The sequence below is a fragment of the Blastomyces gilchristii genome (genome assembly GCF_000003855.2).
Source record: "Blastomyces gilchristii SLH14081 genomic scaffold supercont1.11, whole genome shotgun sequence".
NCBI lineage: Eukaryota > Fungi > Ascomycota > Eurotiomycetes > Onygenales > Ajellomycetaceae > Blastomyces > Blastomyces gilchristii.
This window is the reverse complement of record NW_003101672.1, coordinates 652,414-668,634: the sequence shown is the minus strand read 5'-3', so window position 1 is coordinate 668,634 and position 16,221 is coordinate 652,414. Positions and strand designations below refer to the sequence as shown.

General features: G+C 48.1%; 4 protein-coding genes across 9 annotated transcripts; 2 read left to right on the top strand and 2 right to left on the bottom strand.

Annotated features, from left to right (window-relative positions):
• Positions 1-1,541: 1,541 nt before the first annotated feature.
• On the bottom strand, positions 1,542-8,889 carry BDBG_05421 (uncharacterized protein). Its single transcript, XM_031722143.1, has 2 exons — positions 2,374-8,889; positions 1,542-2,301 (listed from the first exon to the last, which is right to left on the bottom strand). Exon 1 carries the CDS (start codon positions 3,173-3,175, stop codon positions 2,765-2,767), a length of 411 nt encoding a protein of 136 aa, XP_031578959.1. The 5' UTR covers positions 3,176-8,889; the 3' UTR covers positions 1,542-2,301; positions 2,374-2,764.
• BDBG_05420 (PHD finger and JmjC domain-containing protein) lies at positions 2,643-13,763 on the top strand. 5 transcript variants are annotated; one of them, XM_031722142.1, is made up of 4 exons: positions 2,694-6,675; positions 6,760-7,424; positions 7,634-10,064; positions 10,150-10,237. In XM_031722142.1, the coding sequence occupies exons 1-3, from the start codon at positions 3,232-3,234 to the stop codon at positions 7,671-7,673; spliced, it is 4,149 nt and encodes a 1,382-aa protein (XP_031578958.1). In that variant the 5' UTR covers positions 2,694-3,231; the 3' UTR covers positions 7,674-10,064; positions 10,150-10,237. The 5 variants fall into 5 exon arrangements, with proteins under 5 accessions (XP_002623912.1, XP_031578955.1, XP_031578958.1 ...); XM_031722141.1 differs by having other exon boundaries at positions 2,698-6,675; positions 6,760-9,616; positions 9,716-10,064; XM_031722140.1 differs by having other exon boundaries at positions 2,698-6,675; positions 6,760-9,616; positions 9,704-10,064.
• On the bottom strand, positions 9,071-13,881 carry BDBG_05419 (vacuolar protein sorting protein 62). Its single transcript, XM_031722138.1, has 4 exons — positions 13,041-13,881; positions 12,831-12,968; positions 10,723-12,236; positions 9,071-10,645 (listed from the first exon to the last, which is right to left on the bottom strand). Coding segments are annotated over exons 2-4 (1,914 nt in total). The 5' UTR covers positions 12,832-12,968; positions 13,041-13,881; the 3' UTR covers positions 9,071-10,246.
• BDBG_05418 lies at positions 13,875-16,186 on the top strand. Of its 2 annotated transcripts, XM_031722137.1 has the most exons (3): positions 13,875-14,179; positions 14,302-15,493; positions 15,561-16,186. In XM_031722137.1, exons 1-2 carry the CDS (start codon positions 14,117-14,119, stop codon positions 15,178-15,180), a joined length of 942 nt encoding a protein of 313 aa, XP_031578953.1. In that variant the 5' UTR covers positions 13,875-14,116; the 3' UTR covers positions 15,181-15,493; positions 15,561-16,186. The 2 variants fall into 2 exon arrangements, with proteins under 2 accessions (XP_031578953.1, XP_002623910.1); XM_002623864.2 differs by having other exon boundaries at positions 14,302-16,186.
• The last annotated feature ends 35 nt before the right edge of the window (positions 16,187-16,221 follow it).

Here is a 16,221-nt window from a genome sequence, read left to right as displayed (position 1 = left end):
CTTTTCATCACCTATGTCTATTGAGCTCATAGAGTTGACAGACCTGATGAACGTCTGCCCAACCGTGCGATCATCCCGCTGCGGGGTTGCCGCCTGCGGACAAAGGCGCCGGGGTATGGCTGTTTCTTTTCGGTTTGTTCCTGATTGGGGCCGTGATATGGAATAAGCTCCACTTGATTTGAAGCTGGCTACCTTTTTTTTTTCCGAACCCATACTAATAGTATAGGTTTTAACATTGCCTCCAGGAGCACTACAGCCGTCTCCCGCAATTTTTGCACAACCCCAATATCCCCGTCATCAGCACCGCCGCAACGAACATAGCCTTTCTCGGGACTCCCTTTGCGCCTTGCGTACGGTGTCGTCTTTGCCGGTAGTGGGGTTAGCAGTGTGGGCTTACCTTTCCTTTTTGAATGGCTCCTGGCGTACGGATATCGCAAAGCTCTCAGGGGGCTTGCTATTGCCCAGGCAGTCTTAGTGGTGCCTATCCTACTTCTAATCAAGGGTAGACGGCTTCCATTAAGTAACGGAAATAAACTTACCTCTAGGGTGGAATTTGATTATGTGCATAAACCTCAATTCTGGGTTTTGATGTTCTCTAACCTGTTCCAGGGCTTTGCCATCTATGTCCCTTCTATCTATCTGCCGATATTTGCAACCCTGGCTGACCTTTCACCTCGAATGGGCGCGCTTCTCTTGTCAGCATTTAATATCGCTTCCACGCTTGGTTAGGTTGGGTTCGGCCATGTCTCCGACCGGTTCGGCAACTTTTACATCCTAGTCTTCATCACGACATTTGTCTCCGCGGTTGCTTCTTCTTGGTCTGGGGCTATGCGCAGTCTTAGCTCCACTGCCAGCATTCGCCATTCTCTTTGGCTTGTTTGGCGGTTCGTATGTTGTTTTCTAACCCAAATTCGCGCTTTTGTCGAAGGAACATCTGTTTTCGTATGGCCTCATGGCCTTTGGTAAGGGTGTTGGAAACGTTCATGACTGGACCCATCACTGAGAAATTGTTGGCTCTGCCTGCTTCCTCCGGTTATGGGCTGGGAACCTAGAAGCATGTAATTATTTACACCGGTACCCCTTTGTTTGCATCGTCAGTTGGCATCGTCGGATGGCCTTTGAACAGAACGCTATTCGAAAGGCATCCGGGGATAACAGTCGATTGAGATAATGCAAAAACCTTTAAGCTTTAACTTTAATTGTATATGTATATTGTTTTGAAGTCGCGCATTACGTCACTGTAGATTCACCCCGAAATCCTGTAGATACAGAGTGAAGGATGCAAAATCCGGGTTCACAGCCGTTCCCCCTTTTGGAGAGTTGCTTAAGGAGTCTTGATTCAACAAGACAACATATATAAACCTTATCAAGAGACATTTCGAAGGGCACCGAAATGGCAGAATCATTGGACCTTCGTTAATAGTTCATTATTTTGCCGGGCTCTGATAGGTAGGGGACGGTGGTGGATGCGCGCTGACGCCGCTGTCTTTACGCTTCCAGGAGGGTTTCCTTTGAGATCCAACTGGAAAATTAACAAGATATCCATGTCAATCTGCTAGAGTTGGTGGCGGGTATGACTACTGCGTAAACACTTATGGAGTGCATTCTAAAGTTCAGAATCTCCTGGCCGGGTGGTGGAGATCTTGGATCTGGTTAGTTTCCTCGTTATTCTCAAACGCTTGTCTGATTCCCTTGGAACTTTGCCTCTACCATACGCATGATACAACCTTCACGATTCAATCTATACTCCTGGTTAAATACTTCCCAACTCACTGTTACGCTTTTATCACACAGAGCAGATGGCATGTTCCGTCCCAATCTCCAACTCCGGAAGAGATCTATGCAGAAGCTTCAATTTCTTTTCGAGTTCACTCCAGCGGACGATGCGCAGCAATGCAATGAACCGCTAATACCGTTCGCGGCCGCCTGAGGCCAGTATTTGTGACCTCTTCCTGCCATCAGGCCTTACCTACGTACCCAATATCTAGGAAAACCCATAGCCACTTCTAGCAGCCAAAAGCCAAAGCTCTCCTCCTAAAATGAGCTTACTACCGTCAAGCCGCCTCCTTGCGGGATAGCAGAATGAACGGCCTGCTATATACCATGTTATCCTATTCTTCGTTCCGGCACATCACCCAACCATGTACCCTTGACCTATAGGATAAGGCGCAATAGGCCGGCCGTAGACGTTTCGCATACTCCTTCTCCTACCTCGATCTCCGCTTACCACTTCTTTGTATGCCTCTATATACCCCGAAGCTCGTAAACCTGCTAGGAGAAGTCATAAATGAGGGAGTTGCACTAGAAATAGCCGCTGTCAGTGTTTTGAGGGATATACTAGGAAAGGACAGCAAGCGGGGCTCTTGGACGGACCCAACGTTAGATAGATTCCTCTATGGCACTTGCTTTGATTTTCGAAGTCTATGCGATCCAGCGTACAGAGCACTTCGAGAACACAGTGAAGAAATCTATTTCAGCGTAATAACAACAAGACAATGATATTAAATAACTTAGGATAGATTATCTACCCTAAGTTAGGTAAGGAAAAATCTGTTTAACGTAGTCTGTTTCGTTGGCGAAAACCAGCGACGAGAGGTTGATGTGATATAAACACAATACCGTTATTGTATTCCGCCGCTGGGCGAAACCAGCGCTGCGTATTGTCCATACCAGCCACAACACCAAACGTCAACTGGCTCTGGCTTCAACCTCACTCTGCTCTCCCACCGCAACTTCAATTCATAATCTGCCTGTCTTATTCTGATCATCGACACTCAGGAACTCGCAACATCGCCACAGCTTTTACTCCATGGCCGCCCTCCATGGTGGCTGAGAGCTCTAGCGGGAGTTGCCCCCCAGTGCCGCCGCCGCCGCAAGCCAAACCATCGCCTGTTTCGCTTAGTCCCTTCCCCGTTGCGGACAACCACCTTCGGAGCCACTCCCCCCAACCCAGCCGCTGTGCTCTCTTCTGCTCCCATCTCCGCCTTCCATCCCCCCTCCCTGCGCACTCCATCAGAACCCCTTCTCTGCTCCCAATAAGTCCGAATCCGCCGTACTCTCTGATCCATCGGGAATGCGTCGTCGCGCATTCCCTCTTTTCTGCTGTTAGACCTGTGTGGTCAACACTGCCTTCCCCGCCTTTGCTATCAACATCGCGAAACCGACCGCAATCCATCTGATTAGACGATTCAATCTCCCCCCGGCGAGCCTACCATCACCAAAAAGGCTGCCATGGCAAATACCTCGTCCTTTCGGAATCCCTCTAGGGTGCGGCCATTACGCTATCGCACTCCCTCGCCACCGCGACATGCCATCGAGTCGATCTCACCTCGCGCTCCCGCCGATTCCTCCTCTTCCTCCATCCGCAACACCCACCCTAGCGATGGCGTCCAACAACCCCGAAATGATCCTCCTTTTGTTGAGAAAGGGTCATCAGTGAAGCCTGGGTGGAATAATAATACCTTTCAAGATGGGCGGGAAAGTCTTGATCATCGTTATAGTCACCATCCTCCCGGCGGTTCATCCAGCAACCACGCAAATACAAACCCCACCGGTAGAGTCGGCCACCAAAGGTCTGGTTCAAACATCGATACTCTTGCCACCATCGCACTCGCGACAAGCCCAACCTTCGCGCCTCTTACATATGACGAACCCGCTACTGCTATATCCCCCACAACCCACCAAGCACCTACTCCCAATCAGTCCGAACGACCATCCAAGCGCGCTCGATCGGAAAAGGCTCCATCACCTACCTGGCTAATGGGAGCTTCCAGGCCTGCCACTAGCCATGTTTCTACCTTTGATAGCATGAAGACTGATGCAGAACTGTTGCTTAACTTTGCGAGACCAAGTAATTTCCCTCCACTCTATGATGCCTCGAGACCCCAGCAGCTGGCTGCACACGAGTCGACGAACGGCCAAAATCCCGGTGTTAAATGGGCCACGGACCCTGCTGAGCTGTGGACGAAACGATGGGATATTACCGCGGAAAACAAGCCATCCTCTGCTTTCTTTAGGAGCAACAATAATGGTACTCCATCTCGCATTCGATCGAAGTCCGACGGTTCTGCGTTCACCGCAAGACCATTCATGAACGGCTTCGCGTCCGGCCACTTCCTAGCCCCATCAATTGGTCCGGCGCTCGAGGATGACTCAGTTGATCCACATTACATTGCAGAGGAGAACCATGATACTACTTTGCAAGCAAATGGCCCAGATACCCAACAAGCACCGCGTCCACTCCAACGTCCGAAAAGCATACCTGCCTCCGATTTTAAGGAGGAAGATTCCGATAACGACAGTTCCGGTCAAGCAACATGCGCGGCCTGTCACCTGGATCGAGTCGCGTCTGATAGTGAGGGCGATGAAGCTGTGACTTGGATAAATTGCGATGGATGTATGAGGTGGTTCCATATCGTGTGTGCCGGATTCAAAAGCGATCGCGACACTAGAACAGTCGACAAGTTTATCTGCCGTGGATGCCGCCCTACGCATGGACCAACTACTTTTGTACGCAAGTCCTCCCGCGCACGAACGGCCATCGACTATGCTAGTCTAAATCAGGGGTATGTAATGCCGTCCGCTGAAACGCCTGAGCATCATTATATCCAGCCAATCAAGGAAGGGAAGATCACATTTTTGCCCGATCATTTTGCTCGTATACGTCCGGAACTCGTCACTGCGGAATATTTCGAGCGCGGTATAGGAATGACTGAGCCGATAATCATTCCCGCATCTCTCAACACGCGATCCTCCGTTCCTGGTTCAGCCGATTATTATCCACCCGAAGCCTCCACGCAAGAAGAATTCGATGAACTCGCGGATAACATGCCTGACGATGACGCTGACTACAATGAAGTTATCGATTGTGGCCAGGATTTGTTGGACATGGTCATCCCACAAGGTCTCACTGTTCGACATGTCGCTGAGCTTTATGGACCCGAAGAACGCGTCGAAGTGATTGATGTCAAATCACAGCAGGGGGAGGACAAGAGATGGAACATGCAACGGTGGGCAGATTACTACTACGACGATTCCACGTCAAAGGCCGTTCGCAACGTTATTAGCCTCGAGGTGTCGAACAGTCCTCTTGGGAGACTCATTCGACGACCCAAAATTGTGCGTGACCTTGATCTCCAAGACCACGTGTGGCCAGCGGAGTCGCAGGCTATAGGGGAATTTCCAAAAGTCCAATTCTACGTCTTAATGTCCGTTGCGGATTGCTACACTGACTTCCATGTCGATTTCGGGGGCTCCTCTGTCTACTACCATATTCTGAAGGGAAAGAAAAGTTTCTTTTTCATTCCGCCCAAGGATAAACACCTAAAAAAATACGAAGAATGGTGTAATTCAGCTGCACAGGATACTACCTTTCTCGGAAACCAAACCAAAGAATGCTATCGAGTTGACCTTTCCGCTGGTGACACCATGCTCATTCCATCTGGTTGGATCCATGCTGTCTGGACACCGGAAGATAGCCTTGTCATTGGCGGAAACTTCCTCACGAAGATGAACTATGGAATGCAAATCAAGATTGCGAAAATTGAGAAGGACACAAAGGTTCCTAAGAAATTCCGTTATCCGTACTTCCAGAAAATCATGTGGTATGCTGCCATCAAATACTTGGAGGATGATCCAATTCCACAGACAGTTCTGGAGTCATTCTCCCGTGACGAGAACTACCGCTTCTATCGCGAGTATCCAATTTACTACGAATCCGGAGAGAATGACAACCGCGCTGAACCTGGTTCGCAGAATTACAATGCACGCTTCTACTCACAAGCCGAGCTGGATGGGTTGCCCGAACTAGCAAAATATCTCCTGAGGACTGCTTTGATTGCTGGTGGGTACCATGTTGATGGCGTCACGACAGAAACCAGGAATGCCGTGAAGAGATCTATCCCTAAGGGACAAGCAGATCCTGTTGACACCATAATAAAGTTTGGAGTGTGGGTAGCATGGAAGAGAGGGAATGAGCATGCCGCGAGCTGGACACGTCCTGGTGCCATTTCTCTTGATACCAAGGTTGATATGTCGGGCAGGAAGCCGACTGTTAGACCCAGTCGACGTTCACAGCGGAATATCGCCGCAGAGAGCCTACAGCTTAATAACAACCTGGAATTGAGAGCTGGTCGCCGCCCCTCCTATCAATCATCCGAAATCAATACGAGCGGTATGTCTAGTACAGGCTTTACTTCTACCTCTGCGCCGTCGACAAGCGGAACACCAGCGCCTCCGAAACGAGAGGCCTCTCTTGTTGATGTGGATGAAATTATCCAATCAAATAAACCACGTTCGATATCGAAACCGACCGGCCTGGGTCCAAAACGCGTTGCCTGTGATGCTTGTCGGAAACGGCGGATCCGTTGTCGGCATAAGGATGAGCAAAGCTTAGAATCTTTTACATCCTTGACGGCCAAGCAACAGCCACTCAATGGCAAGGACATGGCAGCTGCTGGGGCCTTGAACCTTGCTTCTGCTGCACATGTTGATCGGATTAAAGAGCAGCATTCTGGGAAATGGGATGAGATGCTCCCCAACGCCATGGATGATTCTTCAGCACTCCTAATGACTCCTCAGGCCAACTCCGCCAAGGCCAAAGGGTTTAGCCCGAATTCCTCCAATTCTGGAAAGAAGGGCCGTAGCAAGGCTTGTGATGAATGCCGGAAGAGCAAAGTTAGTTTTTTCCCCTGCCAAATATCTTTTTTTCTTTTTTTCACCCTATGGTGTTGTCATGTCTAACCCATTGACTTCTCTCAGCGTCGTTGTATTCATGATGAGAATGGCCGGATAGATCCCATCAAAGCGCAGGAACGATCGAAACCCCGAGCGGCAACCTCCACCAAGCGTCCTCGATCTAGCGACGACAATATATCGCCCACGTCGAACAAGCGGCAAAAGCCGGAATTTGAGTATTCGGGAGAGGAACTTCCTCAGACCAAATTGGACTTTGAGGCGGTGCAATTGCAGGGTCGTATGAATGGGCCAAATGAGAAGCTAGGCTCTGGTGATAAGGTTGGGGCTACAGCGCACAGTGAGCTTACCCAGAGCCAAACTTCATATGCATCACCACCCACATTGAAAGCGGATCTCGTACCACCATCAGAAGTTACCTCCTCCTTGCCGGCCACCACAGCCCCAGCAAGCAGCCTTGTCTCTCCCCCTACCTCTCTCGCAGACGATATGGAAGTCGATCCTAACCAGACCGACGGCGAAACGAAGGCGGCCGTAAAGAACGAGCAGCAACAGCAGCAACAACAATATGGGGAACTCTCTGTCGTTGACGACGCTACTGCCACCCTATCCCGAAACTCTTCCAGTCACCCTCGCCTAGTTCCTGAGGCCACAGTTCTTGCTGGGGAACACAAGACGACGGCGACGGCAGCACGCGCTCCACCCGCGACCGTAACCGCACCTTCAGACTTGTCAGTAACAATCCCATCTTCATCTACCTCTACCTCCATTATAAAAAAGCCATCATCATATTCTCTTTCCTCTTCCTCATCCCGTCCATCCTCTTCGCATCACCGCACAAACGCCCTCCCGCTTCCTTCTTCTTCCTCAACCTCTTCTTTCAAGCAGGAAAGGGAGACCAAGCAGCACAATCCCGTTGTTGACAAGAAGCGCGTTGAAGGAAGCCATCCCTCTCCTCATCCCAACCGCCACAGCAATAGCCGCACCTCACCGACCTCTCCGCATCAGCGCAACAAACTGACGAGTCGTGACACGACTCGCGGCAGCTTTTCGGATGCGGATGCAGATCCAGAGACGTTGCGGCTGATCAGGGAGATGCAGGAGCAGGATTTTGGATTGAGGAAGAGGCCTTCGAGGACGTGACCGAATCGATGAATTACGTACATCCATGTTGGTTCTCTCGGTACTCGGCTCGAACTAGCTACATACAATAGGTCCCCAACCGACTTTACTTTTCCTTCTTTCCGTACAGCGAGTTTTCTTTTTTTTAACATGCATTGCGTTCCCTATATTCATCCGGGATAATTTTCTACTTCTTAAATTCCATTTATTCAATCCCGGCATGGCCATATATCGGATAGGTCATTCGTGTCGGGATCCCGATATTGAATTCTTCGATTTACCTGCTCAACGGAGGCGGAAACCATTCTCTCCGGGTCATCTTCTGTTCGCCTTCACCCACTCAATCTTCATCTGTGGTTAAAACCAGGCCGGCTAGTGCACATCACCACTCTCCGTTTCCATACTGTTATCGCATGGTGTTACTTTCACATACTCCTATTTCCCCATCCTGAACATCCATTATCAACTCCCTGTTCCAATTTTTTTTTTTTTCTTATTTCCCTTTTCCCCACTTATCCCTCGTCTATATCACCTTTTCCTTTGTTTTTCTGTGTTGCTCACGAACTCCTTTTTGTTCTTGTAGTACTCAGGCTTGGTGAGGGAACACGTATGGCTGGCGTTTTCTTTTCTTTTCTTTTTTCTTTTCTTTTTTCTTTTCTTTTATTCTTTTTTTTTCTTGTTACTTCTCATCCAGCTTTACCTCCTAATACCTTCCGCATCTACTTCTCTTTACTTCTCCTGATCCTGCCTGCTCCATAATATTTCTTACTCCTTCTCTCCGTCGCCCTCAGAATTCTTTCTTTTCTTTTTTTCTTTTTCTTTTTTTTTTTCCACCATTTTTCTTCCTATAGGTATTTCGCTTGTTTGTTTTCCTTTTTTTTTTATCATATCTTATCCAGGGCTCGGGGGCGCGCGGACAGACATGGAGTTTTACTGAGTTCAAGCTTCTTTTCTAAGCTGAAGTGGCTGTTTTCTGTTTTTCTTCCCCTTTTTTGTATGGGTGGATTATGAAAGTAATTAATTGGCGGAAACTGGGAGTTTTATTTTTTTTTTATTTCCATGCTCATTTTTTTTCAAATATATCTCTCTTGATTTTCTCTGCTTTGCTTTTTAAACCCCCCCCCCCCTTTTTTTTTTTCCCCTTTTACTCATATTCTCTAAACTACCAGTCTTCTGATCTCCTTCTAAGTATCTAAGTACAGTAACATCTCCTAGCTAATAGGTTAACATGTCTTGATTTTCTTTTATTAGTCCCCTTCGCTCCTTTTTCACTTTTCGAAACCTCTTACTACTCTTGCTTGCCCAATTCTAAGAACCTCCGCACTCCGTTCCCCTTCCCTTTCTTACCCCAAAGGACGATGATACCTAGGGGGTGGTAACGGGTGGTGAGTATGATAAATGACCCTTCTTTTCCATTCATTCTCTTTTGTCTTCTACTTCTGTATGTTTCATTCATCTTATCTAGGTTTCTAGTCAACTGTACCTATATGTACAGCGAGTGTTCATTTTCATTTCCACTTTTGCTCTTCTTTTGTCAACATTTTCATGTATATACACACATTACATACAAATCATATTACTAGCATACAGAGAACCAGACGGACAAACGGACAAACGGACAAACAGACAAACAAGACAAAGGCACCTATGACAACTCCATTTTCCATTACGCTCTTTAACGGCGATTCTTTTTGCAAGTCTCGTTTCATGCCTAACATCTGTTGTTATCAAGCAAGGACTAGAAGTTACAAGAATCAGCAAGGTGCGGATAGTTACGTAGATTGCCAACAGGTTGAACGAAGTAGGTAAAACAAATAATATAACTAAGCAACAAGATAAAATATATACAGGTGTTTTCAACAATCCCGCAATAACTAATCAATGTCAGAGCGAAAAACAGCCAGCCGACCATCTCTATACCATCCGGTTCCCCCATCCCAATCCATCCCACCTCTAACCCACAATATCTTCTATATGCGTGTATGTACGTATATATGTAATGAATGTATGTGTTGGTGTACAGTACAATCCTGAGAAAGGGTTGCCAGTACTAGCACGGTCGTCTCAAAGGGTATAATAAGAACTAAAAAAAACGGCGGGAAGGAAGAAAACAAGAAATGGATCTTCCCAAAAACTCCCCTCGACCCCAATTCCTCTAGGTAAATTGCAAGCAAAAAAAAAAAATAAATAAATAAAAGAAAAACATAAAAGAAAAAAGAAAAAAGAAAACAACCAAACTCAAAAAAAATGTCATAGAACCCCATTCAAGAGTCCCACGTTTTTACAAACACCGAAACCGGACCCTCTTGTCTATCATGTTAACACCGTTCCTAGAAAAAGAAAGAAAGAAAGAGCAAAAGGAAAAGAAAAGGAGCTAAAATTCACAACACCGCCGTCCCATTCTTGCCAACAAAGCTTTTCCAGATCCTCGTCACTTATCTCCAATCCAATTCCTAATGACACATGGATCCGTCGCAGCACCCCCGCAGATCTTCCGGCGGCCGAGATTCTTAAACCTGGGGCCCAATGGTCCGTTCACATAGTGGTATTGTCCGGCAAATCTATACTGTCTCGGATCACCCAGGGGGTAAAACTTGTCGCCCCAGTGGCCGGCAAAGTAGAACCATTCTGTTGGCGCGTGGGGGGTAACGTTCGCGGCGCGTAAAACGTCGTTATTATGGTCGTAGGTGTACGCATGGTAGTTACGGGCAGGATCCCAAAGGGGGCCACGGTCAGTTTGATCACGCAGCAAACCCAATGGGAGGATGTAAGCGTGGCTGCCTGGCGTGGGGTACATGGCGTGTGTCCCAGTAGCTGAATATATAACAGGCTAAGATGAGAGTTCAGTCAGGATTGCTCACAGAGGTAATGTGTAGTACATATATCAGGTTTAGAAGAAGAGCTTACCCTTTTTCCGATTTTCTCTAGCGCGTCATAGCTATAGGCATCCCCAAACGAATGTTCGCTGAAAAATACAGCCTTGGGCTTCCCGTGGTGGAATCGAACAAGCGAATGTTCCCAGTCGCCAACGTGATTGCCGAAACGGACGTTAAGAACTATGTTGCCGAGATTAAAGCTGTAGAAGTAGAACCAGAATGCATCCACAATACCGTTGCCTTTATCCACGACGATTAAAACTGCTGGGGCTTTGCTACGGCCGGGAATGTTGTTCTTTTCATCGCGTATACCTCTCGTATCCGGCCAGGGGGCTAGTTTATCATCCACAATATCGTACTTTTCAGCTGCCTCCGCGGGAATCGGTGATGAATGTGAATCAGGGTCCGCTTCGTTCCCTCTTTCCTTTGGAGGACTGCTTCCAACATCATGCCAATCCTCCATGTCGCTGACCGCAATAGCTTCCTGTACGTCGTGAATTCCACTGTGCCACTCCAATTTGTCCTCGGTAGCGTCAGGCTTCGGAATGTTTTTCTTTGCCTCTAACCAAGGTGGTCGATCCTCCACATTGTCATTGCTGGTCAAGAAAACATAGCTTCCGTTCTGCCACATGTTCAGCTCATTGAGGTCAGCAAGGGTGGGATGCTCAGCTTGAGCTTGGATGGGGGTATAGTTCAATTGTGGTGTAATATGGTAAAGATGCTCCGCAATATCACCAGGCCAAAACTGTTCGCCGGAGAAAAGGTGGACCAGGGGGGCATATTCCAGAACGTAGTTGGGAATCACGCGCAATCGGCGTTCATCGTTGGCCCAATCTTCAGGGCGAGTTTTGTTGCCGCTCGTCCAATAAGATTCCCACTCTTCCTGCTCACCGGCATGTGCGGTTGGTATTTGGCCATGCTGCACAGACTTGCGATGTCCAAAACGACCGTTTACTCCTCGAAAGTGAGCAACTCCGCAAAGACCAAGCCAGCGACATGCTTTACGATCCAACGAGGAATTTGAGGTCGCGACCCAGCGGCTTTCCTCCCTATCCTCGTCATACCAAATGAAAGCGGAAGGGTTAAGAGCCCTAGCCAAGCTGTTTATCGATACATAGGCAATTAAGGATGAGAGAATGGTGATCGCAGCACGGGTTTTTGTCCTCATTTGCTGGCAGATAGAAAGATCTGATTGTCTCCAGGGGTTGTTGGCAAGCTGGGGGGTTAATGTAGATTCAGTTGTTGGAAGATTACTGTGCGCAACATTTGGTGGATGTCTATCGTTCGCACCTGATTCGGATATGAGGATTTCGGGCACCGAAGTAATTTCAGACACAGACTGATCGGGGACAACAATTGTCTGGTTTCCGTCTTCTTCTTCTTCTTCTCCGTCGTCGTTGTATAAAGGAGAATCTCGTGGCTCATCTGGGATACTGATATGTGATGTCAAGGTGATTACGGGATGGCGATACGCGGGTTGTATAGACGGCGTCGGGGGAAGGAGCGGCAGCTGGACGCCATGGTCAAGCACAGGCCGCAGAGCCACTATGTAATACAGTAAGTAAGCGCATGCCACAGTGGAGCTTGATTACAAAAGGAAAAATGTAAGACAAGTTCCCTTCGCCGTAGGTTGGGAAGACAGCATTTGGTGTCCGGCTATCGGCTCCACCGCCTAAGCCCGGATCGGCAAAGAGATTGTATTGGAAAAATATATTGACAGTGGAGAACGAGAAACGTAAAGGCTCAACAAAATCAACAGCTGTTTATCCCGGGCAGACCGCATGTTGGCAAAGGTGTCATGTCCAGTCAGAGCATCTGGGACCGGGAGGGGGCAGAAACCCAAAGTTCAGACCATCACCAAATAGCAAAGGCAAGATATTTAGATATTTAACAGCGCTAATACGGCTCCGAGATATGCCCTAGCAGAACCCGTCTGAACGGATGTAAAGAGAACAGGCACAATTGGATGCGAGCAACAGCAGCAGCTTGCTGAGGCATTTGAGCTTGCAGGGTCCGGGCAGAGCCGCAAGCCCGAAGTTTAGAAATCAACGCAGAACAGGTTCATAATCAGAGAATTCGGTGACCAATGGGAAGAATGTGGGGGGGGTCACTATGTAGCAGTATGAAAGAGCAACCTACTTCTGGTCAAATATATCTCGCAAAGGTTCGGTTGAGAGGGAGCGGACGGCGGAATGGTTAGCAGCAGCTGTGGTGGTCTTCGTACAGTTTCCAACGGCAATGCAAAGAAAGAGGATTCTCAGTTAAGCTCACCCGCCTCTGCAGTAAAAGATTGAAAGTTATTAGTGCGGACGGATATATTCGCCGGGAGTCATAGGAGGGTATGTATACCTTAGGGCTGGTAGTGAAGTACATGTACATGAACCTTAAGGAACAACGGTAAGACGGAAGAATGGATATAGAGAGTCCAAGAGGATGAGGTTATTGATTCCAGAAAGAATATCAGCCATGAGATTTAGTGTGACAGTGAAGGGCGCTTGATCACGTTGCAGATGTTCTTGTTGTTGGACCTTGGTTGTTAAGACGTTTGTTGTGTGTGAGTGAGTAAGAGAGATAGAGGGAGGGAGAGAAGAGAAGAGAGAGTTGTGTGTGTATGTTGTGGGTGGGTGAGTGATGAGTGATACCAGAAGTTGGACGGATGGATGGATGGATGGATGGATGGATGGAAGATGTTGGAGATGAATAAATAACTAACCATTAACCAACTAAATAATGCAGGTTTGTTTCAGCCGCCGCAGCTGGGATCTTCGATCTTCGATCTGAAGAGCTCAGAGCGGTTGCTACAAAACAAGGGCTTCCAATTCTATTATTCGAGCTGTTTAAAACTAGAATTCTTATAATGGTATTTAACTATCAAAGAGCTAGCAGCTAATTGAATTGGTCTTCATTTTCGGATTTCGGAGGAAGTTCCATCCATGGCTACAAATGATATCTTTATATAGTTATAGAGCAGCACTACTAATTCAATCCCCCCCGGATATATCCAAATATGAATATTCTTCTTCCATTTGACCAAGTTATTGACTTCTTTTCTTCCTTTTTCTTAATTTTCCTCATATTTCTTTTTCCTTTAGTTCCTTTATTTTCTTTTGTCCTTTCTACTTTCTTTCCCTTGTCGATGACCTCATTGTTCGACTGCTTATGTCATCCTTCGCGTCCATATATAGTTATGCCTCGACGAGCTTCATGAACAACATTCCCCGCCGGCCAGATACGATACCCCATATATATATATATATAAGACCAAGCAGCTACGGAAATTAACTGCTACTCGCATGGCTGTCTAGGTGACTTAAGCTTCGATGCTGCCATTTTAGATCGTCGCCTCCGTTCATTTGCCCTCCCTCTGCGAACAGTGAAACGCGTGCTCGACTCAACCTCCACGCTCTCAGGACCGGACTTCAAGAATGGTCGCATCAGACGATTCTGACTCTGACTATGAATATGAATATGATTATAACGCGAAAGAGGTGTGTGTAATCCTCAATTCATAATAATAATATCCCTGTCTGGAAAAATCACCCTGGTTTTTGCCGGTCCATCAAATATTTAGAAACGACCGCCGCCTACTAATACACTTTGCTACATCCAGACTTTCTACTTAAACCTCGACCTGACGACATGCAATGGCCCCATTCGAGCCCCGCGGAAGCGCACTACATCTACTCCCACCGAACCCACCACATCATTAGACTCCCCTCATGCCGCAGCCCAAAATGGCGGTGACGATCAGCAGCAAGACAACGGCCCTGCCGACTCTGATCCAGACATCCAAGACCACGACCAACACCAACACCAAGACCAGGTTCAAATCATGGATCTACATTCCAAGAACCCAATCATCTCTTACCGGAACCAGATCTTCTCCTGTTCATGGGTCGACCTGGTCGGGACGGAGATGACCTTCTCAATGCCCGAGGAACGTTCCACGCTTCCCCGCCTCCGACAACATCCAGACTACGACCTCATCTCCGCCAATCGCGTTAAGATCCTAGGCCAAAAAGCGAACTTAATCCCCAGCTCCTCTGAGATACCGAAGACCAGTGATATTGATACCCCCACGCCTGGGAAGATGGCAACTGCCGGAACAACACGAACAACAACAGCAGCCCCGCGCGCCCCATCCACAAACCAAGCCCTCTTCCTCGAACGCCTCATGAACGCCAAATGCGCCAAAGGCGAGTCAGACGTTGTGCGCACCACATTCTCCCAAAAGCGGAACCAGAACTTCGAGGCCAAGCTGCGCGGCTGGGCGCGCACGGGCGAGCAGATTGCGGAGCTGGAGCTGCTTAATCGACGCGTGTTGCAAGGTGATGTGAACGCGTTGAGGGAGCTGGAGGATATTTATGCGCGTGCGGAGGGCCCAGTGGGAGCGGTGCCGACGCAGGAGCAGGAGCAGGAGCAGGAGCAGATGCGGGAGTCAGATATCTCGACGACAAGGCCGTCGGGGCCCCGTGGGGATGGAGGTTGATGTTGATGCGCCGCAGCAACCAGAAGACAGGCAATCTCCTTCAAATGCCGGCGGTGGATCGGGCGGATGAGCGATCCGATGTCCAATGACGGAGTTCGCGGAAGGAGATTCTCCGTACTCTGTACATTGCACGAAAAGAGACGATGGAATAGGCGAGTATCCTCCGTCGACTGGCCGGGGAGCTTGGCTATTGTGAAACGTTGCTGAAATGCACCGCCACCCTGCCACTGGGCTGGGTGCCCCTGTCGCGACTGTTCACGTTGTAGCGCCAGGCCGGGTGATCCATGCTATGGACCAAACGTACTCGCAAAATGTAATAATACCTCCGTCTACGGAAATTTAACTGTTCATCCCATGGCAATCTGACAGTGCATGTGCAGACAAGTACCCGACATGCGTGCGGAAGGTGATTTACAAGGCCAGGCCTGTCCATCCGCTGTTGCCTATCGTGCCGATGCCAAGGATTTAGGGCAACAAAGGGCATGACATAGGGAGAAAAAAAACCAGGCTCGAACTACCAGATAACTAAACTAGTCCACAACGACATTGTCGAAAAAGGAGAAAAGAAAATACACTTTGAGGGACTGTTTTCGCGCCTATTTAAGTAGGAGAGGGTTTTGGATTAAATGGTGGTAACTATATAATGTATGAAGTTAACAGGACATGCTATCCCTTGAGGAGAAAGGTAGATATATGGCAGAATGCGGGTAGTAGAGTGCGTGAGAGTGATAAGCACACCCCTGACCCTTGCCAACACCCACACCATAGTAGAATAGAAGAGCTGCACTGTAGGAAAAGAAAATGGGGGAAAAAGAGAGAAAAACCTAGGGATAAAAAAAATAATAAAAGTAAAAAAATTCAGGGGAAAAGAGAGAGAGAGAAAATTATCAAATCTTCAAAAGCAAATACGCCCAGTGATATCCTCCCGAGTCCTGTCTATATATATATTTTACCTGTCTATACGTTGCATGTGAACGAATCCCGCAAAGAGAAAAAAAAAAAAAAAGGGGGGGGGGGGGGGGGGGGGAAGAAAAAAAAAAA